The sequence below is a fragment of the Wolffia australiana genome, chromosome 18 (genome assembly GCF_029677425.1).
Source record: "Wolffia australiana isolate 7733 chromosome 18, ASM2967742v1".
NCBI classification, from domain to species: Eukaryota; Viridiplantae; Streptophyta; class Magnoliopsida; order Alismatales; family Araceae; genus Wolffia; species Wolffia australiana.
Window position 1 is genome coordinate 7,318,791 of NC_135852.1, and position 24,177 is coordinate 7,342,967.

The 24,177-nt window shown below is 45.6% G+C and overlaps 1 protein-coding gene across 2 annotated transcripts in view; it reads right to left on the reverse strand.

The window, feature by feature from the left end:
• LOC144715335 (callose synthase 9-like) overlaps positions 1-24,177 on the reverse strand; it is a 93,321-nt gene that overhangs the window by 37,879 nt on the left and 31,265 nt on the right. For both annotated transcript variants that reach the window (XR_013584576.1, XM_078590281.1), the window contains exons 11-13: positions 21,933-22,058; positions 13,234-13,310; positions 7,571-7,649 (exon numbers count right to left, since the gene is read on the reverse strand). Coding sequence is in view for 1 of the 2 variants with exons in the window: in XM_078590281.1 (XP_078446407.1) it covers positions 7,571-7,649; positions 13,234-13,310; positions 21,933-22,058 (282 nt within the window). In the remaining variant the exon portion in view is untranslated. The remainder of the gene's footprint in view (positions 1-7,570; positions 7,650-13,233; positions 13,311-21,932; positions 22,059-24,177) is intronic.

A 24,177-nucleotide genomic window follows, 5' to 3' on the forward strand; every position in this document is an offset into this window, starting at 1 on the left:
AGTACTCGACTTGTTTGCAGATTTCTCGGGTCTGCAAATCAATCGAGCCAAGCCAGCTTTCGTGAGCAGTGGGCTATCTCAGGAGGAGGAGACACAGTGCGCTGAGGCGCTAGGTACACCAATCCGCAGTCTTCCGATGCGATATTTGGGCTTGCCATTGACCAATGGGAGGTTGTCGAAAGCGGACTGACAACCGGTGATAGTGTTAGTGAGAGACTAGCTACTATGGGCTAATGGGCCCTATTCTATAAGCCCATTAGCCCATCTATCCTTCTCTCTCTTAGGGTATACATACCCACCTATGTACTCAGTTATGTGCATGTTATTATCTTCCTTTTTCCTTCCACAACATGGTATCAGAGCTCCAGAGCTCCTCACCTAGGGTTTGACATCGCCCGCACATCGCCGCTGCCGCTCTTGCAGCAGCAGCCGCCGCCGCCGCGCGCACGCGCAGCAGCACATCGCCTCCGCGCGCACGCGCAGCAGCCCGCAGCCGCCTCGCGCACGCGCTGCAGCCGCAGCCGCCAGACGCCGCACGCCCGCGCGCCGCAGCAGCCCGCCGCGCGCGCGCGCGCAGCCCTAAGCCGCAGCGCGCTCGCCGCAGCCGCCCGCCGCCGCGCGCGCGTACGCAGCTCCAGCCGCAGCGCGCCACGCCGCAAGCCGCCAGCCGCGCGCCGCGCGCTGCCGGCTCCAGCCGCAGCGCGCCGCGCAGCCCCAGCCGCCGCGCGCACGCGCCGCAGCCCTAACCGCAGCGCGCCGCGCCAGCCCTAGCTGCAGCGCGCCGCGCGCCGCAGTCGCCAGCCGCTGCACGCACGCGCCGCAGCTCTAGCCGCAGCGCGCCACGCAGCAGCCGCCAGCCGCTGCGTGCACGCGCCGCAGCCCTAAGCCGCAGCGCGCCACGCCGCAGCCGCCGCCGCTGCGCCGCGCGCGCCGCAGCCCTAGCCGCAGCGCGCCTGCGCCACAGCCCTAGCCGCAGCGCGCCCGCGCCGCAGCCGCCAGCCGCAGCCAGCCGTCGCCGCACGCCGCCACCGAAACCAACATGCCGTTCGGGCGAGTCGACCGCCCTGCTTTCTGCCCCCACCGCGTCTGCACTTTCTTCCGGCGGCAAGCCCCCGGCGATCCTCCCTACGCCCACATCCGCTGCTCCACCAGCTGGGACGGCGGTTTGCTCATACTGCGGCAAATCGGGCCACGGGAAGAACAAGTGCAAGAAGCGCCTGAATGATTGGAGAGAGAAGAAAGAGGCCGCCGACGGCAAGGCCATGGTGGCCCAGTCTGACTCATCCTCCGCCAGCGCCTCCTCAGTGACCATGGATCAGCTCCAGGCAGATTTGGCCCGACTTCGTGACCAGATGGCAGCCCTGCAGAATCCATCCACGGCTTACTTCGGTGGTTTTGGTGCGTCTTCCACTCCTTCCCCTTCCGATGAATGGTACTGTGGTCATACGGCTTTTCACTCTCCTGTCGTCTCCGATACTACTTGGGTCCTTGACTCGGGGGCCACCGAACATATGACCCCGAGTAATGCCCGGTTTGTGTCCTACGAGCGGCATCAGGGTGGCCGTACTGTTCTCACGGCAGGGGGTGGACGTCTTCGTGTGGCTGGCATCGGGGCAGTCTATGTGGACGGTCTTGGTGTGGTCCACAACGTCCTGCATGTTCCCGACCTGCGGGCAGTTCTTATGTCTCCACAGCGTTTAGTTGATGCCGTCTCCTGTTCATTCCACCTCAGGCCTGACGGTATGTTTCTGTCTGACAAGGTGGGCCGGACTACACCGATTAGGCGGGAGAATGGACTGCTGCTGCTGGATGACGGAGGCCGCTCCCAGTGCTTCATGGTGCACCGGACTCTACTCTCTGCGGCTGAGCAGTGTCGGGGTCGTCTTTTGATGGAGCATCAGCGCCTTGGACACCCCCCTTTCTCTACTTTACAGCGTTTGTTTCCGTTGTTATGTTTGGGCGTGGACCTCAAGACTGTGATTTGTGAAGCTTGTCAGTTGGCCAAGCATCGTAGATCCTCTTTTGCTTCCTCTCCGTCTCACACTACGACCCCGCTGTTCCGCGTCCACAGTGATGTATGGGGGCCGGCCCCACAGCCCAGTCTGAAGGGGCACCGCTACTTCCTACTCTTTGTGGACGAAGCTACCCGCTATACGTGGGTTTACCTTCTGACTGCGAAGTCGGAGGTTGCGCAGAATGTTCGACATTTTTGCACCATGCTCCAGACGCAGTTCGGTCGCAGCATCCAGAGTTTTAGGTCCGACAATGCTCGGGACTTCTTCAACGCTGACCTCGACTCTTTCTTTGCCGACTGGGCATTCTCCACGAGTCCTCCTGTGGCCACCCCGAGCAGAATGGCATGGCTGAGGCGGATCGGCTATGTTACCTCGACAGCGCGCCGCGTTGCTGTTGGACTCGGCGCCTAGGCGTTTTTGGGGCGTGCGGTTTTGGCAGTACTCATCTCGTCAACCGTATCCCCACCACGCTCTGGAGTTCTCCAGCCTTGGACCGGATGACTGCAGCCTTCCCGGACGCTTCCCTGAGGCGGGGCTCTTGCCTCGCATCTTCGGCTGCACGGCCTCGTCCATGACTCTTCTCCGGCCGCGCACAAAGCTTGATGCTCGCGCCCTCAGGTGCGTGTTCGTGGGTTACTCTTCCCTCCAAAAAGGGTATCGGTGTTACCATCCGCCCTCTCGGCGTTTCTTCATCTCGGCAAACGTCACCTTTGCCGAGCATGAACCCTACTTTGGGGACTGTTCTACCTCATCATGCCTTCCGCTGGATGAGGCTCCTTCGGCCCCCCCCTTGGGGCCCCGTCTGATCGTGGAGTCTACCACCACCACACCACCCTCCTCCCTCCATGATCTCTCTCCCCTTGCCTCCTCTTCCTCAGTTCCCCCTGCGGGGTCCTTGGACGTGTCCTCCACTTCGTCTTCGTTTCCTGCCCCTCCCCCCTTGGCAACTCCTCCTCTCCCATTGGTCTCCAGTTCACCATCCTCGTCCCCTCCCGGTGAGTCGCCCTTGTCACCTGTTCGTGACCAGCCCTCGTCTCCATCCAACTCCTCTTCCCCTCCTACATGACATACACTCCTCATCCGGTGTGTCGTCTCCTGCTCCTCCCGGGAGTTCCCCTTGCTTCCGCTCCTCCTTCTGTCGATGGTGACGATCAGTTGGGATGGCCTATTGCTCTACGGAAAGGGGTCCGTCAGTGCACTAAGGCCTCCCTATACCCTCTCTCTCATTTTATCTCCTTTGACCGGTTGAGTCCTCCCTACCGGTTATTTCTTTCCCGCATCGAGTCCGATCCCGTTCCTCGTCGCTTAGCCGATGCTCTCGCCTCTCCTTCTTGGAAAGCGGCGATGGATGAGGAGATGCAGTCTCTCCTCAAGAACCACACGTGGGACGTCGTTCCACTTCCCCCTGACAAGAGGGCTGTGGACTGCAAGTGGATCCACGCCAAGAAGCATCATGCGGACGGGACTCTCGAACGCCTCAAGTCTCGGCTTGTGGCTCGGGGGTTCACTCAGTCCTATGGCGTAGACTACTTCGAGACGTTCTCACCAGTGGCGAAGATGGAGACTGTCCGTCTTCTTTTGGCTCTTGCGGCCCATTTCCACTGGACCATCCGCCAGTTCGACGTCAAGAATGCCTTCTTGCATGGCGATCTGACGGAAGAGGTGTACATGCAGCAGCCGCCGGGCTATTCTCTCGGCCCCCCCGGTCACGTGTGCCGCCTGCGGAAGTCTCTCTATGGACTCAAGCAGTCTCCGCGCATGTGGTTTGGGCGGTTCTCCTCCGTTCTGAAGACCGAAGGGTACACTCAGAGTAATGGAGATGCCTCCCTCTTCTTCCGTCACAGCCCGACCGGGATCTCCATTCTTGCCGTGTACGTCGACGACATCCTCATCACGGGTCTGATGCTGCTGAAGCTGTCCGCCTGAGCGCCGCCTTGGCTAAGGAGTTTGAGATCAAGGCCCTCGGCCTTCTTCGCTACTTCCTTGGTCTCGAGGTGGCCTACTCTCCTCGTGGGATCTTCGTCTCACAGCAGAAATACACCGTCGACTTACTAGCACTGACTGGGATGACCGATTGTGCGCCGGTGAGCACTCCCATTGATCCCAACGTCAAGTTGGGCAAAGGGGAGGATTCACCACTGATGAATTCCCACCGGTATCAGCAACTAGTGGGGAAACTCCTCTACTTGACGCACACTGCCTGACATCGCCGCCGTCAACTTGCTCAGTCAGTTTATGCATTCTCCCCGGGAGGTTCACCGTCAGGCCGCCCACCGGGTTCTTGCGTACCTGAAGGGCTGCCCCGGCAAGGGCCTGCTCTTCCCTCGCAGTACTGACCGGACCGTCAAAGTATACACTGATGCTGACTTCGCCGGTTCCGTTGTGGATCATCGGTCTACCGCGGGCTACTGCACGTTTGTTTTTGGCAGTCTTGTCAGCTGGAAAAGCAGCAAGCAGGACAAAGTGTCCCGTTCTAGTGCCGAAGCCGAGTACCGCGCACTCGCCGATGGGGCCTCCGAGGGCCAGTGGATCTATGGCATCCTTCACGATCTCCGCGTGGAGTACGCCGGCCAGATTCACTTCTACTGCGACAACAAATCGACGATCGCGTTGGCCAAGAACCCTGGACAACAGGGACGTATCAAGCACATGGAGCGCAACCGCTACTTCTTCAAGAAGCGAGTCGACGAAGGGATCTTTGACCTTGATTTTGTTGCCTCCGCCGACCAGGCAGCGGACGTCCTCACTAAGGGCCTCTCCCGCCCACTTCTTCAACGTGCCGTCTCCAAGCTCGGCATGGAAGATATCCATACTTCGCTTGCGGGGGGTGTTAGTGAGAGACTAGCTACTATGGGCTAATGGGCCCTATTCTATAAGCCCATTAGCCCATCTATCCTTCTCTCTCTTAGGGTATACATATCCACCTATGTACTCAGTTATGTGCATGCTATTATCTTCCTTAGAAAGTTGAAAGACGTCTGGAAGGTTAGAAAGCCAAGGTTCTGTCTAAGGGGGGCGGTTGGTTATACTGAAGTCAGTACTGTCAACAATCCCCATCTTCTATGTCTCCACTTTCAAATTGCCAGCTGGCATTAGTCAAAGATTAGAAAGCCTGATGAGACGATTCTTCTGGAAAGGCGCAGAATCAGACCACAAGCGACGTTTGGCACTGGTGGCATGGGACACTGTCTGCAGACCCACCAGTCAAGGGGGCTAGGAGTCTTGCCTTACCAAGTATGAACACGGCATTACTAACTAAATGGGTGACAAGGATCATGCAACCCAGTGAGGACCTCGTCATCCAGATGTTGCAGGATAGCTATGGTCGGGGTATGAATTGGGAGGATAAAACAACCCCAATCAGAGGGGCGCCACCCTTCTGACAAGGCCTTCACCTAATTTTCTCCCAAGTTCATGAGTTTTACTCAGCCAAGCTAGGAGACGGCACTATATTTCCCTTCTGGGTAGACAAATGTTTAGGAGCAAAGGACAGTTGGGTTTCGAATAATGCCCCCTTTTCAGTCAAAGAAGTCTATAGAAGGATCCGCTAAGGGAATGAGGACCAAACGGCCATATTTGCGCCTAAAAGCCAATTTAAAGGTAAAGTTCTTAGGGTGGCTACTGTACCGCAAGAGACGGGTGACTCGCGCCTTACTAAAGCGGTTGTACCCAGAGATACCGACGATTTGTATCTTTTGCACGCAAGGAGAAGAGGACTGTGACCATCTGTTCTTTGCATGCCCTTTTGCACGATAAACTTGGGCTACTCAAACACATCTGGGAATCGATACGAAATCAGCTGAGGCCTTTTGGGAATCCATGCAAATAAATAGAAATAGACGAAAAGAGGAAAGGGGCCGCGCACTAATGGTGCTTTGGGGAATATGGCTACATCGAAACAATGTGGTTTTCAGGAGGAGGCAGGCCACACTGGACGAACTCACCCATGAGGTCGACAACCTCATTGCGGCATGGTCCCCCCCAGGGGGGAATAAAGAGAGGAGTGGTTAAGCATGTATCCCACGGGCTCTAGGGCCCATGTACTTCTCGGGTGGTTACCGACTCGTCGGGTGACTGCCTTTTATTTGTTTCAAAAGAAAAAAAAACAATTGCACCATTTTATATCCAACGTTGTGAGCCACCTAGACCTCTTGGACGCTCATACTACCCCCTGTTCATTGCCTCCATCTGATCTGCTTGTTTCCGGTTTTAAAGCAGTAGCAATCAATTTCTTATCCTTGACTTCCTTCTATCACCTCTTAGAACTTACCTCCACAGTCATCCATGCCAGCTGGGGTTGGCTATCTGTTTCCACCCCGGTTCCTCTGCTCTAATACCTTCGGTGGCATCAACGATATGTAAGTATCGGTTGCATGCTCGTCTCCCGGGGTCTAAGATTGAGTTGTCATCCTCTACCTTGGACACTGAGTCAGGCTGAATCCGGTCCATTTCTAGGGTCCTGCTTCCAATGACCTTCCACCATAGCCACTTTTGCTGCCGAACACCTGCCCACGTAAACCAATGGCTAATGTAACCTCCTCATGTAGATAATTCTTGGGCCGTAGTTAGCCCCAAAAGTCGTGGGGTGGAACCTATAGTTCTTGCCACCACACTCCCCATGTTGAGTGTCTCCTAATGGAAACCTGCTCATGCACTGGACCTCCCTGACGTTCATTCCACCATCAGGGAGGCCGCACTGTCAGTCCAACCTTGAATGTATCCTCCAGACTGCAAAGCCAACCAGGTCTGGCATCCCCCCATCAGCTTAACCTCTAAGACTACCACATCGATGTCCCCAGATATAAGGTCAGTCAAGATAATATCCTAGATACTCCCTAAAGGCCTGACTATATCTTTCATTAGATTCCATTCTCGATAGCCAATCAAAACTCATCTGTCATTCACAATGCTTATCCTTAGAACCAGACCTCCACACTGTATCCAACCACAAACTGCTGCATACGCAGCCATGGAGACTCCCATAAAAAGGTGCCTATCTCCAGCAGCCCCAATTCTGCCAGTCTCAATTCAAGAAGTTTCTTCCATACCTCTTGGAGGACATACTCAATGACCTCATCGTGACACTTGTGGTAACCTGCCGGCTAAAAGTATGACCTCCTTGGCTGCCCTCTTCTGTCTCTGTTTGGCCAGACAACAGGCATATTTGCCTTTGACCCCTTGCCTCTGGAGGAGACAACCCAGTGCTCCATGATGACCTCCTTGGCCTGCTGAGTTTTTCATCTTGCCTCACAGCGCAGAGCAGCCAGTACATCACAGTCATCCCCGTCATGACATCAACCTTCCCTTTTGTCAACCTCCCTGCTATAGTCACTCAATGCTAAAATTGCCAAAATTCTCACTCAAAGTGGAGAAGAGGAAATGCTAAAATTCTCACTCAAAGTTTGTGTATTGCGTGATTTGCTTCAAAAAGAATGAATGAAAACCTTTTTAAAATACGTAACTGAATTCCTGAAATCAGGAAGGAGTAAAGAAAACAAAGTCCTATAACTAAGCAAAAAAGAGTAATCACATTCTAGAGACATGCAAAATATGACCTTGGATTTTGGAATGGGCTTAGAGAAAAAGTCTGAATCAAGACGCCATGGCCAACTGAGTCGGAAACAGCCATGTGACCTGAAAGAAAAAATTGCCAAAACAATTCAATGACAGAGAACATTATTGAATAGGGTGAACAGTGAAATAAAATCAAATATGTAGCTCAATGAAAATAAAAATTGGGAGAACATATAAAGCACCAAGATGCCAAAGAGGAAAGCACTAGTGAGAGACTGATGTATCCCAGAAGCCCATTTCCTGCAGCCCATTTGCAGCTGGTGGCCCAAGATGCACAGCCTTCTAGAAGCTGACAGGATCTGCAGAAAAGTAACTAGAGGCCCATAAAAATCCTCTGACAGAGTTTTCTCTGATTGAATCCTTTGACATATTCTTGTCTGACCGAATCCTCTGACAGATTCTTTTTGTGCCACAATCTGCAGAATATCTCTGCTCCAGCTTGTAAGAACAGCAGATCTTATGTTTTGTATTGTCCAGATCTTATTGAGACACACAATATCTTCTGTCAGATTCTACATGTCCCAGAATCTGCAGAATATCTCTGCTCAGACCTGTTAGGATGCCGATCCGCCGTTTTAGCATCCTCTGTTAGGATCTAGAAGATCCTTGGTACACAAACAGTGCAGGAACAGGACTTGAATGCACAAGCCTTGTCCTACTGGAAGCAGCTAAGTCCTGAATCCACAGAACTAGCTTTTCCAACCATGTGAGTTTTCTCCCCTATTGAACTCCTATGTATCTGACTCTCCCTCTGACTCTCTCCCCCCCCCCAATCAGACGATCCTATACAAAACGGGAGGCAAGCGCCCCAGCGACATATCATTCTATAGACGTTACTTCCTCTCCCCTCAGCTCCAGTGAGATCCCATAATGCAGAGCCATTTATTTATATTCTCTCCTCTCATTTTTTTTCCTCTCTCTCGTTATGACAATTGAGATCCTGGTTGGACGATTGAGGTTGTTATTAAAGGGAAGGCAGAGGAATGTTAGAGGGATGGCAAGGCAGAGTGTTGTCGAAGGGGAGGCAATCGGTGTTGTTGACATATTAACCGCTGACAGCAGCCATATGTAGTCACCCAGGGTACTTAACGAACGAGCACAGCTGTATCAGAAAGTGAGATCTTTTGTTTCTTTCTCTTCTTGAGATTCTTCTTCTGGAGGTTCTTCCACCTAACCCTATGATTAGGGTTCACATATGATTCACACGCTATCAGAGCGCCGATGTGCAGGCAGACACTGCCGATCTACTGCAGAAATCTGGAGAATTCCCTCCTCTGTGTCTGTGGAGTGCGTGGAGGTGCAAGAGTTCTGCAGCTCCCAGGAACAGGTATACTTGCGTGGACGTGCAGGAGTTCTACAGTCCTTAGGTTGTGGTGTCTCAGATTCAGGGAAGGAGTTCTGCAGATAGTTGAAACAGTTATGCAGGAGTTCTGCAGTCCTCAGGTTGTAGTGTCTCAGATTCAGGGCAGGAGCTCTGCAGATAGTTGAAGCAGTTTTGCAGGAGTTCTGCAGATAGTTGAAGCAGTTTATAACCAAGGTGGGACCAGCATCTGATACTCCACAAATTCATAAAGGGAAGGAGCCTCGAGATTCTTCAAAGACAAAAACTAAATGACTCCTCGACAATTAGTGATCCTGCAGGTCCCTGCAGGAGCGAAATATACAGGGTTAAATTTACTCCATTGGAGTACATATGTACTCCCATTTCTCAATGGCAAGTGTATTACACATCACCTCAACAGGGAGATGAACCCATCTGAACTAAATTATCAACAATGGAAGGCTGTTGATTCTATTGTCGGAATGTGGCATCTGGGCTCTATGTAGGCTCAGTATCTCAACAAATATCTCCTTACCACCATGAAGGTCTGGGAGATGGTCCATACGGGTTCCCTGGAGCAGATCAATGAATGGTGTATCTATGACCTCTCTATTCACATCGCCCTGGTCAAACAAGGTGAGTGCACTGTCAAGGTTTGCGTATCTGAACTCGAGGCGCAGGGAATTCCGAATATGATGTCCTCAAAAGCCCACTGCCGAATAGGGAAAATGTCCCTAGTCTAGAGCAGGCAGTTCAACATGTGTTGGAGGAAGAATGTCGCATGCATCAAATGGATTCCTCTACCGAATCCAGCGTTGGCATGGCTGTTGAGGACGTCACCGAAACACCCACCTGTAGCGAAAGATGACCAGAGGGGTCAGAGGGGGAAGAGTGGGCAGCTCCGGGAAATCTGAACCTGCTCGCATTGTAGCAAATGGGAACATAAGAAGGAGACATGTTGGAATCTCTATGGGAGGCCAAAGAAGTTTAGTCAGGTGCATGCAGCATCAGAGTCTGATAGCAGGGAAAGCATCTGGATCGTCCACCAAAGTGTCGCTTTCAAACTTTTTTCCACCTGAAAGAAGAACTTGAGAAACTGAAGAATGCAGCTCCAAGTACGTCCATGGCCTGTATTGGTAAGACTACTGCACTTGTTGGGCCTTCTACTTCTTTTACACTGTCAGAGTGGACCGTGGACTCTAAGATGTCAGGTCATATGACTCCCCATCAGTCCAAACTTTCTACCTATCTTCCAGAAAGTACTCAATGATGGGGTTGAAACAATACCAGTGACTGGTACTGTTACAGTCAAAGGACTAGGTGTATTGAAAAATGTCCTGCATGTCCCTAACTCAAAGCTCAATTATTTTCTCTGCAGCACTATGTTAAAGATACTCCTTCCCTCCTAACATTGGGTTCTGATAGTTGTTTTGTATGGGATCCAGAGTCGAACCAAAGGATTTCATGCTTTGAGGAGCGAGATGGTCTTCTTTACTTGGAGAATTGATCCTCTGTAGGAATGGCTGCTCTGTACCAGCCCAGATAAAGTGAAATCGTCATGTCTTCTTTAGAACAATTAAAACTTTTTCATTTCCGTTTGGGACATCCATCGTTTGAAATGTTTGGACGCATGTTTCCCAATTTGTCTAAGAGTTGTAACATTACTTTGTGTGTGATGCATGCCAACTCTCTGAACAGTGTCAGATGTTGTTAAAGCATCAAAGTGAAAAGTGTTCAGAGCCGTTTCAATTAGTGCACAGTGATGTGTGGGTTCCAAGCCCTACAGCATCCCTAAATTGGCATGGTGGTTTATAGTGTTTGTCGATGATTGCACTCAGTTTACTTGGCCTACTTACTGAAGCAGAAGTCAGAGGTAACAGAGGCTGTTAAAAGCTTTTGCAGAATGGTTCAAACTCAATTTAACACTCAGGTGAAGGTATTCAGGTTAGGATGGAGCATGGGATTACTTTTGACAGTCTGTCAGCATTCTTCCTGAGCCAAGGGATAATACATGTGTCATTATGCGTGTATACACCCCAGAATAGGGTAGCAGAGCAAAAGATTGGCCATCTGGCAGAGACCACTAGAGCTCTTCTACAGCATCAGTCTGTGCCAAAGTATCTTTGGGGAGGGGCATTAGCAACATCTGTCCATCTTATTGATCGTCTTCCAACTGAAGGGCTAAAATATCAAAGTTCTCTTGATCTCATGGCTCTTCCCATCAGTACAGCTCCGGACTGGCCTTAAGCCTCAGGTATTTGGGTACATTATGTATAAACATTCACATAATCCAGCCGACAAGTTAAGTCCTAAGGCAATGAGATGTGTGTTTGTGGGCTATTTTTCTACATAGAAGGTCTAACGGTGCCATCAATCATTCACACGGTGACTATTTGTGTCTCTCAAAGTTTCATTTAGTGAGGCAGAAAGCTATTTTACTGTCTCTCAAGCCTCTGCAGATTGGTTAAAGTAGAATTCCAATGATGGTGCACCAGATACTCATGCTCCTGAACCATTATGCATAGTTCCTCTAGTGAGTGATTATGATATCTTTGTTGCAGATGCTCAGGCATCAAGAATGGAGATCCACCAGACGAGGAAGCTTCTCTTCCTACTTCATCAGACCCCCCTGGAGGTTACCTGATGAACATGCAGAAGATCCAGACTCTGACGGGGCAGCTCAGGGAGATTCTGCTGTGGATGTGTGTGGCCTATTCCTCTCTGTAAAGAACGGCAAGCGTATACTCAAAATCCAAGGTATCCACTAGCCAATTATGTGACCTACCAACAGCTGAATTCGGCATACCAAGCTTTTCTTGCTGGAGTCAACAGTGTCACAATTCCTGAGACGTTTATCAAAGCAGAAAGAAATGAAGAGTGGTGTCAAGCCATGGATGCTGAAATGTAGGCCTTAGCTAAGAATGAGACTTGGGAGGCAGTGCCATTACCATGTGGCAAATGCCCAGTGGGATGTCGATGGGTGTACACTATGAAATACAAAGCGGACGGAACAGTCGAATGATACAAGGCCCGGTAAGTACCAAAGTGATACACTTAGACCAACAGGATTGATTATGAGGAAACATATGCTCCGATTGCAAAATTAGATACCGTACGTATATTGATTGTTGCAGCGGTCACGTTTAATTGGAAACTACATCATTTTGATGTTAAAAATGCATTCCTACATGGTGATCTTGGCAAACAAATTTACATGCAGCCTATGCCAGGATATTTCTCTGAGTGTCCCAAGGGGTACGTGTGCAGGTTAAAGAAATCTTTGCATGGCCTGAAGCAGTCGCCTCATGCATGGTTCAGTAAGTTCTCCCCGGTTGTGATAACCTTGGGATACAATCAAAATGAGAGAGATCACACACTGCTTGTGAAGGTGAGTGCCACCGGGAGGATTGTGATTCTTCTTGTATATGTGAATTATATTGTCATGACCGGAGATAATGATGTGGAAATCCACTATCTGCCAGAAGCTATGTCAATAGTTTGATATCAAGGACCTTGGACTACTGCGATATTTCTTGGGAATTGATGTTGCCTATTCTACTGACGGTGTCTTCCTCCCAAAGCAGAAATACATAAGCTTCTTGACTCCTCAAACCTCTCATGAACTAGCTATTCCAAGGTGTCGGCGAACTAGCTCGGGGCATCAGGATTTCCTCCAAGGATCTGGGGGCTCCTTCCAAATGTCCCGGACTCCACCTTTCCTGCCACAATTCTGCAAACAGAATGAGGGTCTGCTGCCAGTCTGGACTGGGCCATTTATAATAAACTGTGTATAAAGGCATTGGTAAGTGGGCTTGGCCAGTGGCCCTTCAACAATACCAGTGGAATAAAAAGGTATGACTTGGGGCAGGCATTTAGCCACTGCCACTGATTGGCATAAAAAGGCTAAAATGCATGCATTTCCTCGAAGTGAGCATACAGAGAAATTACCCTATCGGCCGTGATCATGCCATGGCCCTTCTGCAGTCTTGCCCCGCAGCAGTTTGACTCTACAATCTTGCCATTGTTTGAACCTGAAATGATACCATGCCGTCTTTTGATGAAAGGAGAGAGGAGGCAGGGCAACAGGACGAGCCCACTGCCCTATTACTAGTGGAGTAAGACCCAAAAAGTTTAGGACAAATGCTCGTCTTTTACTTCACTCTATCTGCCTTAAATATACAGATACAAATACAATTTTACAGTGAACCCCTAATAAATAAGGGAGTGACATTTTCACCCTGCAGTCTAACAGTATTGAAATTACAAGTCATGACACCAATGCGATAATTTTCCCAAAACATACAAAAAAGAGCAGTAACTTACCAAAAAAACTCATTAAAATCATCATAATTTCTCCATTCCGAATGTGCTGCGTTCCCATTATTATTATTACGTGCTTCCTGCATGTTCATAATAACATCAAGCATCATTTTAAAAAGAAGTAGAAAAACATGTTTGGATATTGTTTAATAGATGTAAAAATATATTATGTTTTGTATAAATCAATCGGCCCATTACACGATTGGGTTATTAGCCCATATCGGATAGGCCCGTTATAGAGTAAGTAACGGCTAGTCAAACTAGCCGTTAATAGCCGTCGAACTAGCCATTATACCCGGCTGTTTAAATACTGTGTAAGAACCACATGAAATGCGATTTGTTTTGTTGTTGTTTTGATTTCTTACTGCGCCCAAGTTCTCTCTCCCTCAAGTAAATTGGGTCAATCGACATGGTATCAGAGCCTACCGCATGATTGTCCAAGTGCAAGCAGTTGTTCTGCGTCACGGTCATCCCACGGGAGGACCTGTGCCGATTGTCTGTTTCCATGTTTGAAGTAGCTCTGGGTCATCTGAAAGTAGGGCTGTCTGAGTAGACGATCAACATGGCTATTGGCGAGGATGTCACAAAGGCCTTCACCGATCTTACCACTATGGATACGTCAAACCAGGTTGTGTTTGCTGATCGTTGGCGCACTCAACTTCCCATCATTGCCAAATGCAACATCTTCAACGGGAAGAATCTTCTTTTGTGGGAGTGAACTATTCAACCTGCTTTGAAGCCCGTAAACTATTGAAGCATCATACAGAAGAGGGTCCAAGTGAAGATCATCCACATTATCCACAATGGATAATGGAGGAAGAATTTGTGTTAGCATGGATGTTAGATTCCATTGCATCTGAACAACAAGCCCGTTTTTCGACATATGAAACAGCAAAAACATTATGGGAGGCCATTCATCGAAGCCATTCAAAGAGGAAAGATTATTGATTTAATTGTGCAATGTTACACCCTTAAGCCAGGTGATATGGATGTCCTAACTTACTCTAACAAGTTAAGGGACATCCATAATGAATTAGATCACTGCCGACCTCCCTCTACTGATCCAGTAGCTTGAGCTCATGAAGCTACAAATCGCCAATGTCAGTTTCTACAAGATCTCCGACCTGGGTTTGTAATAGTTAGAAGCCAGTTATACAATCGAGAGGAAGAACCAACATTTGATGAAGCAGTCTCCAAAGTTATGCAAGAAGAGAGCCGTTTGAATTCAGCTCGAGGGCAAGTTGAAAATATGGCTTATGCTATGAAGAATCAAAGTCAACAGAAGACTGATTCTGAAAAAGTAAATAAAGAAGATATTATCTGCCACTACTGTAAGAAGAAAGGGCACGTAAAAGACAAATGCTGGAAACTTCATGGGAAACCTCCACACATTGCACGAGCTCATATGACCCAACAAGGAGTACCTAATTCTGGAGACGATATTCCCACAGCCCAAGACTTCCAAAAAATGATGCAAGAACTTCAAAATTTGAAGTCCATCATCAATTCAGGTTCAATTATTGGATCAACATCTATGGCTAATTCTGCTAAAACCGAAATTATTTCTAATGTTGTTTTGTTTACTAAAGATCCAAAAAATGCCTGGATCCTTGATTCAGGAGCAACAGATCATATGTCATCAAGAAGAGATTTCTTCATGACATATGAAAGTATTACTCCTGGTGGGTATGTTCAAACCGCTGATGGTACACTACTTCCAGTAGTTGGCATTGACAGTATGAACATACAACCCATTGGGGAATTAAGAAATGTGCTGTGTTCCAAAGTTATTTGTAAATTTAATTTCAGAACAACAACTTGCGAAATTAGATAAATACAATGTTCTGTTTGATAATCTGGATGCCTCTCTGTGTCACAAGGAGCTCAGGTGGAAGATTGGAGTAGCTAAAGTCCAGCAGGGCCTTTACTATCTACCCTGCCAGAACACAGGACACCAATCAGAGGACGAATCCAAAGTGGCTACTGTAAAGACATCAACCCGAGAAACCCTCCACAAAACCCATCAACGGATGGGTCATCCATCTTATCACCTCCTAAAACATATGTACCCTCATTTGTTTAAGGACATTTCAGTGGAAAACTTGATTAGTGAGTCTTGCCAATTGGCCAAATTTAAGTGCGCTACCTATTGACCTAGTCAAACTAGAATGACTAAGCCTTTTCAACATATACATTGTGATGTCTGGGGGCCATCTCCACAAGTGGACATACTAGGACATAGGTATTTCCTAGTATGCACAGACGACTATAGTAGATATAGTTGGGTATTTCTACAGAAAAATAAACACGAAGTGACCAGAAATATTAAGGGACTATGCACCTTGATCAAACGACAATTCAATGAAAGTTCAAGGTTTAAGAAAAGGAACTAGAGCATGTGTGAAACCGATACCTAACGATATAGTGAATCATCTAAATTATCAGAATATTTTATCTGGACACAAAGCATTTCTTATGAACATTCAGGATATTCCTATTCCAAAGACTCCCCAAGAAGCTATGAAGGATATTCGGTGGAAAGAAGCAATGGATGAGGAGATGATAGCTTTGTTAGAAAATAATACTTGGGAGATGGTTGAATGCCCGAAGGACAAACAATCCATAAGTTGTAGATGGGTATATACAATTAAATGCAAATCAGATGGTAGTTTAGATAGATACAAAGCACGACTTGTAGCTCGAGGCTATACCCAGACATATGGAATTGACTATCAAGAAACCTTTCTCCAGTAGCAAAGATCAACACTATTAGAATTATAATTTCCTTGGTTGTAAATTTAGACTGGTCATTAAACCAATATGATATTAAAAATGCCTTCCTCCATGGAGATCTCAAGGAAGAGATCTACATGGATATTCCTTCAGGTTACAGAGATGAAAAAAACATTGGTAAAGTCTGTAGACTTAGAAAAGCACTATATGGTTTAAAACAATTTCCTAGAGCGTGGTTTGGGAGATTTACTCAAGCTATGAAAAACTCAGGGTACAAACAGTATAATGGGGAACACACATTATTCTTCAAAAATCAATCTTCAAATTTAATTACTGTTTTGATAGTATATGTAGATAATATTATAGTTACAGGAAATGATCTTGGAGAAATAAAACTACTAGAATAACATCTGGATAAGAATTTTAGAGTTAAACAATTAGGACCCCTAAAATATTTCTTAGGAATAGAATTTGTGCGATCGAATGAAGGTATCCTAATGACTCAGCAGAAATATATACTAGATCTTCTTGAAGAAATTAAACATAAAAATTGTCATATTAATGAAACACCAATTGAAGTTAATTATAAATTGACTATTGATGAGAAGGAACCTAGAGTAGAAATTAGTTCATATCAGAGTATTTTAGGAAAATTGTTGCACTTGTCACACACAAGACCAGATATATGTTATGCAGTAAATGTATTAAAACAGTTTATGCACTCACCTAGAAACTCTGACTTTCAAGCTGTAAGCAGGATTCTCAAGTATCTGAAAGGCACACCAGGACTGGGCATTACGTACAAGAAAACAGGTAAGCTTGATCTTATTCTCTATACGGATTCTGACTTTGCCGGGTCTCGACTTTGACTACAGATCAACAACTGGATACTGCACCATTCTTGGAGGAAACCTAACAACTTGGAGGAGCAAGAAGCAGAGTGTGGTTTCAAAATCCAGCATTGAAGCCGAGTTTAGAGCCATGTCAAAGAGAATCGATGAAGTCATGTGGATAAAACATCCACAGGACGACCTAAAGATCAGCTATGTAAGGCCAATCATTATCCGCTGCGACAACAAATCGGCCATCAGCATAGCTCATGACCCAGTGGCGCATGACAGAATGAAGCACGTTAATATTGACCGATTCTATATACAAGATCACTTGGAACAAGGCATCTTGAAGACTGAATATGTCAACTCCAAAGATCAGTGTGCAGATATCTTCACCAAGGGACTTCCTACAAGGAATCTACAGCATCTGGTGTCCAAGCTTGGAATGTCTAACATACATTCCTGCACTTGAGGGGGAGTGTTGAATAGATGTAAAAATATATTATGTTTTGTATAAGTCAATCGGCCCATTACAAGATTGGGTTATTAGCCCATATCGGATAGGCCCGTTATAGAGTAAGTAACGGCTAGTCAAACTAGCCGTTAATAGCCGCCGAACTAGCCATTATACCCGGCTGTTTAAATACTGTGTAAGAACCACATATGAAATGCGATTTGTTTTGTTGTTGTTTTGATTTCTTACTGCGCCCAAGTTCTCTCTCCCTCAAGTAAATTGGGTCAATTGACAGATATCTTGGTCCCAAAACAAAATCCGGGAAAGAAAAGGAGAAACAGAAAAAGGATTCCTCTTTAGTTCAATTTAGGATTCAATTTATCTTTCACCAAGTCAAATTGAACAACACACCAAACAAGACAGCACTCCGTCAATTAGATTACTGCAGGCCCATCTCACAAAACTACACGGGAAGTAAAACGTGGAGATCCGGCTAAGCAATTACAGCCAATTATCAGATGTCCCCATTTTTCCTGCAGCGGAGCTCCTTTTCTAGAATCACGAAGCTCCTCACACTGCTCCAGGCCTTAAACCGGTCCTTTACTCATTTGATTCCCATGTACCGTTGCACATGCGGCCTCTTCCATTTTTCTCTTTTCCATCCAGACGCATTTTTTGTCATTTATATATCAATATTGGACTTTTCACAATTCCCCCTCCATCCACTACCACCTTTTTCTCATGGTGGAAATCTGAAACTGTTCTTGAATAGTAGAGAGGGGTTCCCATCCTACCGGATGCACAATTCCATAAAACCATTAAAACCTCTCACATTCAGCGCTTAGCTGGGTTTAACTGCCATTCTAATTGCGGCTAGATAGAGGCAAAACATGAGCTTGATCATTAGAACTCAGGGTTCTTCGCAACTGAGAGACATAGATTACTAGATGTAAACCACAGGACTCTGGGAGGTTTAATTTGCAATCGACTGAACCCACTCAGGATTTTGAATGGTCCAAACTATTTTGGAGATAGTTTTCCATTAACTTGTTTGGCCAACAAATATTTTTTGAAAGAACTTGTTTGGCCTATAATATCATTCAGTATCGTCCCAATCAAAGATAGACCATATCGCTTTCACTACTTTTTGAAATATAATGTAGCTTTCACTCATATCAACTACAGTCTGCACTTGTCTCATTTCTCTTTCATCACAGTCGGAGTTTCTGCACAATTTAGTCTCTGTCTCAAGGTTTTCAACAACTGGTTACCCTCTACCAGTAGACTATCCACTGCTGCAGTGGGAGGAAGAGGACTACCTATAGCACAAATCTTAGATAATATTTTTTCCAAACACACCATTAAAAGGAGTGGTCTTAAATGAGAAATGATTAGCTTTTTTATTAGGAAAATTATGCCCGCTGTATCCTTTCAAAACCAATTTCTCCTGATGTAGCCATCTAGACCATGTAGTAAGTGTTTCTGATCCAAAACATTGCAGATACCAGTTCACTACTTCAGTCTGGCCGTATGTTTGCGATTGTTAAGAAGAACTCATTTTTTTCATCCTCAGTAGTCGGAATAGCTCCTCCCAAAATGTACTCGTAAATATTTTATCCCTGTCCAAAACAGTGGCAGTCAGAATGCCATGTAGACACCACTTCTTTTACATACTTATCTGCAACGACTGATGCTGTAAATAGTTTCAGAGGGATAAAATCACTATACTTGCTTATCTGATCTCCTATCAAGATAATACAATTTTTTTTTGAAAAACATATGAGGCGGTATGATTCATGAAGGCCCTCAATAACATCCAAATAGACCTTTTCCTAACTTTTTTCTGAAATAGGTAATGGTTGTAGTACTCCAGCCACGATCAGGTCGAGATTTAGGCTGATATGGCATCGGTAAACATATGAATGGCATTGGTCAATATATAAATAAGCATTGGTTCACAGATATACCAGACCAGAAGAGATCTTGAGTAAGGTTGTTATATGTATGAAAAAACCCAGCATGCCCACCCACTAATGAGTCATGGTACTTTTTCAAGATGAGAAGTCAGTAACGGGAGATCTTTATAAAACAAACGGCTATGTTTGAGGGAGAAGTTAGAACAAAATCAACTTCAACTGCCAAAGTGCCTGTGATTTTGTACACATAAAGGCCAGACATCATTCCTCCAGAATAATTTCCAGATCCAAAAAATTGGATTTGTGAAGTAGATAAGGTGTACAGTTCTTCAAGTAGGCAGGATCTTCATAAATTATTTTTTACTTTATTATGTTTGTCCTGCTTCCTTCAATGTAAAAATCAAAGCCCAGTAGTTTCTATGCCCAATTACTGTAGGGCTCTTAGATGGTAGATGTATGAGATAATGTCCCAACTTATGCACTGCCATCACGATGCCAATCAGCTCGCCCTCATATCCCCATCACTTTTTTACTTGCCCTTGGTAGCGGCTGGCTGAAATATGCAATGGGTCTGCCGCTTTGCATGACGACTGCTCTGATTCCCACCCAGATGCATTATTTCTATATTACAATCCAGGATTCAAATCAGGTAGGGTAGAGCTAGTACAGGATTAATCCGCATAGACTCCTTCAACACACCAACCAATTCTTTAGTAAAAATGCATGTTTTAGGTCCAATTTGGAGAAGACTCATGCACCTCATCAAGCAATTCTTCTACAGCCAGAATAATGTATCAATTTGTCATTGTAATCTTATTTAAAACTCAATAGCACAGGATGTCATATGGGCTGTGTAAGGGTCAAATACATTCAACCTTCAATAGTTCTTGGGCCAATTTTTTGATCTCGTCTTTCTGAACAAACGAATATCTCAACAGTACTGTATTAGGTATTAACTGGATTGTGTGATCAACCTACCAAGGTTAGGGTAGTGCAGAAGGAGGCTCAACCACCAGTGGGTAATTAAATTTTAGAATAGCTTCAAGTTCTTTGCTATGATTGGTTAATTCATGAACAGTAATTCCTTCCAAGCAATTCAGTTCAAATACCCTCGCTTCTGCTTCAATGACTATGAAAGATTTCAGAGCTAAGCAATCACTGGTGAGCTCTTGAAAGGAGTTTGAGAAAGTTTTGACCGTTGAGAAGGATCATGACGAGCTCTTGAAAGGAGTTTCGGAGCTAAGTTGGTCCTGGAGAGTTCTTCAATTCGCCTCCTGTTCAGCAACTCCAGCCAAATGTCAGATTATCCCCTTTCTCCTGCTGGGGGGCTTCTTTTATAAAATCCAGAATCTATCCCCTCTACTAGAACTCCTATACCAGTCGTTGATTCATTTGTCTCCCACGAGCTGTCACAGGTATGGCTTCTTCTAATTTCTTTCTTTTTCCATCTCCAAGCATTATTGTCAGCAGACATCCACCTTTCTCTTTTATTTATGTCCTTAAAGCCATGTATTTCTGTTACTAGATATCTACCCTTATAATTTGGATCCCTCATATCGGGTCCACGAGACCCGATAAGTGTAAAACCCAGTGTAAGTACTGGGTTATGATGTAAAACCTAATGACTCATTATGGTTGGCTGAATCTCGTTTCTCCTCTGGTGGCTAGGGTTTGGACAAGTGGAGAAGAAGCTTCTCCATTGCTTCTCTCCAAGATCAGCTGAAAGTTGACAATTATTCTTTTTTGGGAAAAGTGATTTAAGGCAGTCACCTGAAAAGGCGGTAACCACCCAAAGTTACAAGTGAAAATGCTAAAACTCTACTCTTACACGGTCAACCATTTCCTAATCTGATTACCCCACGAGGGAACCATAAAGCCATGAGGCCGTCGACCTCGTGGGCGAGCCCATCCTTGGACACCTTACTCCCCCATAATATTGCCTTGCTGTGGTGTAGCCATATCCAGAGCACTTTCATCGCTTGGCCCCCCTCCTCCCTCCTCCTAGGCCCTTACCTTAAGATCTCCCAAAGGACCCCCTCCGACGTCACATTCGCTGCCAGCTGTGCTAGGGTGGCCCAGATCGAGCAGGCGAAGGGACACTCAAAGAAAAAGTAATTGCAGTCTTCGTCGCATCTTGGGGATAAGTGAATCATTCTTTATTTTTATATTTATATAACTCTTGATATCATGAATCGATATTAACACAAATATGTCCATGGTGATTCAATGAGAAGTCATGCGAGACTTTCATTCAAAATAAGATGCAAAATAAAGGTAGCTGAGGGGGCAATCAAATTTGTCATTGTTATCGAGACGCACGACCCAAACCAAGGAGGAACCAATCCATTTCCCAAACTACCGTCAACTTTCCACTTCCATTTCTATGTGGATTTTATCATTCTTCCCCAACAATCCAACGACTGATCATAAATATGATCAGACTTAACGCTACATCTCATAATTATCATCCACCAAATTGTGAAAAGATGCACATACCTAAATCCAAAAACGAATGAATGCATTACTCAAATTCCATCAAAGGGAACAGGAGAAATCCCGACAAATTCAAGACAGAAAAAAATAACAATAAATCAAGATAAAAAGTACTCTGTGCCATGCTTTATACATTTAAAACATCCTATCTCTCCCCTCCAACCACTGATCTCGAGAACAATCAAAGCTATAACATCGTTCCCATACCAGATAAAAAAAACTAAAACTATGGCAAATAATACGAAAAGGTGCGTCGAGTTCCAAGAAACCTACTGCCGCAACAACTTCATACAGTGGAGAAATAACTTGATCCAGGAAAGACGCCCCAGTCACAGAACTGCAGCTTTTGGCTGGCTGTGCAGTCTGCTGTCTAAGTATTTCTTCTAGTTCTCTGGCCATCTGCAAATACAGAGAAAACAGCGTTGATTAGAGTAGTCCTCTTTCCCATTATCTTTGTCCTTAATTCTGTAAATGGGCCCATGTTAGAAGTGGCGCACATTTGCTTTCATGTTATTCTAACAGTCATTGTAAGTGGGTAACGTTTATAAGCGGCCCACTTGCCTGTGTTTTAAGTGACTTATTCTACGTGGGAAAAAGTCATGTAAGTCAGTAGGTTCCACTGCTCCTTTATTATTGGCTGGTCGTTAAACCAGCTAAGATAGAAGAGCAATATCCTTTTTGGTTCATTCAAAATCCTAGCCATCACAGAAGGTTTGCTGTCAGAGGAGCAACATGGAAGAGGGAGACGAACATCCTTCTCAAACAGTTATCGAACAGTTAAAAAAAAGGGGCAGTTGATCAGGAAAAAAAAGATTGTTTCACCAGGAAACATGTTGAACCAAGAAACTTGTTTCACAAGTCATCACCCAAAATCTAGCTAATATAGCTCGTTAACTCGAATGTATCAAGATATGAAACACATGGTAAAAGTGAGATTGAAAGAAACAAATTATATTTTACACAGTGAAATCAAAATATTAAATACGTTAAGAAAATGATTGATACAAGCATATACAGCGCACCTGCTTCTCACCTCCAATAATCAAAATTATAACTGGAAAACTATTTAAAAAACAGTTTTCATAGTCCAGGATTATTTGTTGGTTAGAAGTGCCATAGTTGAAGACATTATAAATTTCAACTGATGCAAAATTGGCTTCAAACGACAAACGGCGTGATAAGCAGCACTTCCCCTGGGAAACTTCCAAATCCTTTGGAGAAAACAAGGTCTGATGTTAAAGAGGAATCAGATCCATTAACTTCCCAGACATATGAGGCTGAGGAGAATCTACGACCTGGAGTGAACTATGAAGCTCACGAATGTGATGTATCTAGTTATAGTTATGTACTCACTCAGATTCCAGAAGAATCAACTGGTGGCAGTTAACAGGGTTGGCTAATAACCTTGATGACGAAAGGTACTGCAAGTTGCCCTGACGCCAACCATATACCATGTCAAATTAAGTCATATACACCCATCTTACTTTAAAATATTAGGAATTCATTACACAGCAGACAGCTCACACAGCAGGAGAAGCCCTGAATAATAAAGAGGGGACGGAAGTAATAGAGAGGGAGACTCTGACGAAGAATCTCACATGGGAAGTTGTCCCCCTGCCTTGGAATAATGAAACATGGTGCAAGAGTAATACACTACGACATATATATCTGATGACTCTATGGCATGGGATAAATCTGATGAGTCTATGGCCAAGGCTTGCACATAGTAATCCTGGATGGACTATTTTTTTTTTTTAACAAATCCTGGATGGACTATAACGGAGAATTTCCTCCAGCAGCAAAGCTATTGATATCCCTTGCCGATATTCCAAAATCACATTGATGTGCTATCTACTGAATCGTTCATTTATCCTCAGACAGATAATAAACCTCTTGATCAAGAAACACCTCCACGATATTCCTTCACCGAAAGTAGCTCCTCCCTCTCCAACAAGCCACCTCCAGAATAGCAGACAACTCCCTGATACCACCATTTTGCAAACCCCATTAACAGGCGGTTGGCCAGGGCTGTGAATCTTCTAGCAGCTAACAAGAACTCCAGTTATTCACCAATAGACATACAAAATCCTCTGCCAAATCTGCATAATATCTCTGCTATACCTTTTCAGAGATGGAAACATTTTGTTTTATCCAGTCAGAATCTTATTCAGCCACACTGCTCGACAGCTTTGTTTACTTCACTTAATATATGTGGACCACATGTCTATAAGTGGAATCACGTGAATTAACTATTCAGTCATTTATTCTCCACGTGCAAATAAAACTTTATTTAGAAAAAGAGGGAAGATCACCTGACGTTGACAGGTGTATATATAAAAAAAATATGAAATACATCAACCAAATTGTCCTCCATTCGTGCTGCTCGGATCTTCTCATTAGCTTCCAGAACTGAAGATGGCGTACCCCTCAACACCCAACCGTCTCTTATCCTACTTGAAGGTCGTCGATGTATGAGCAACTGCTGTATGCTCAACCAATCTTCCAACTTCTGATCCAA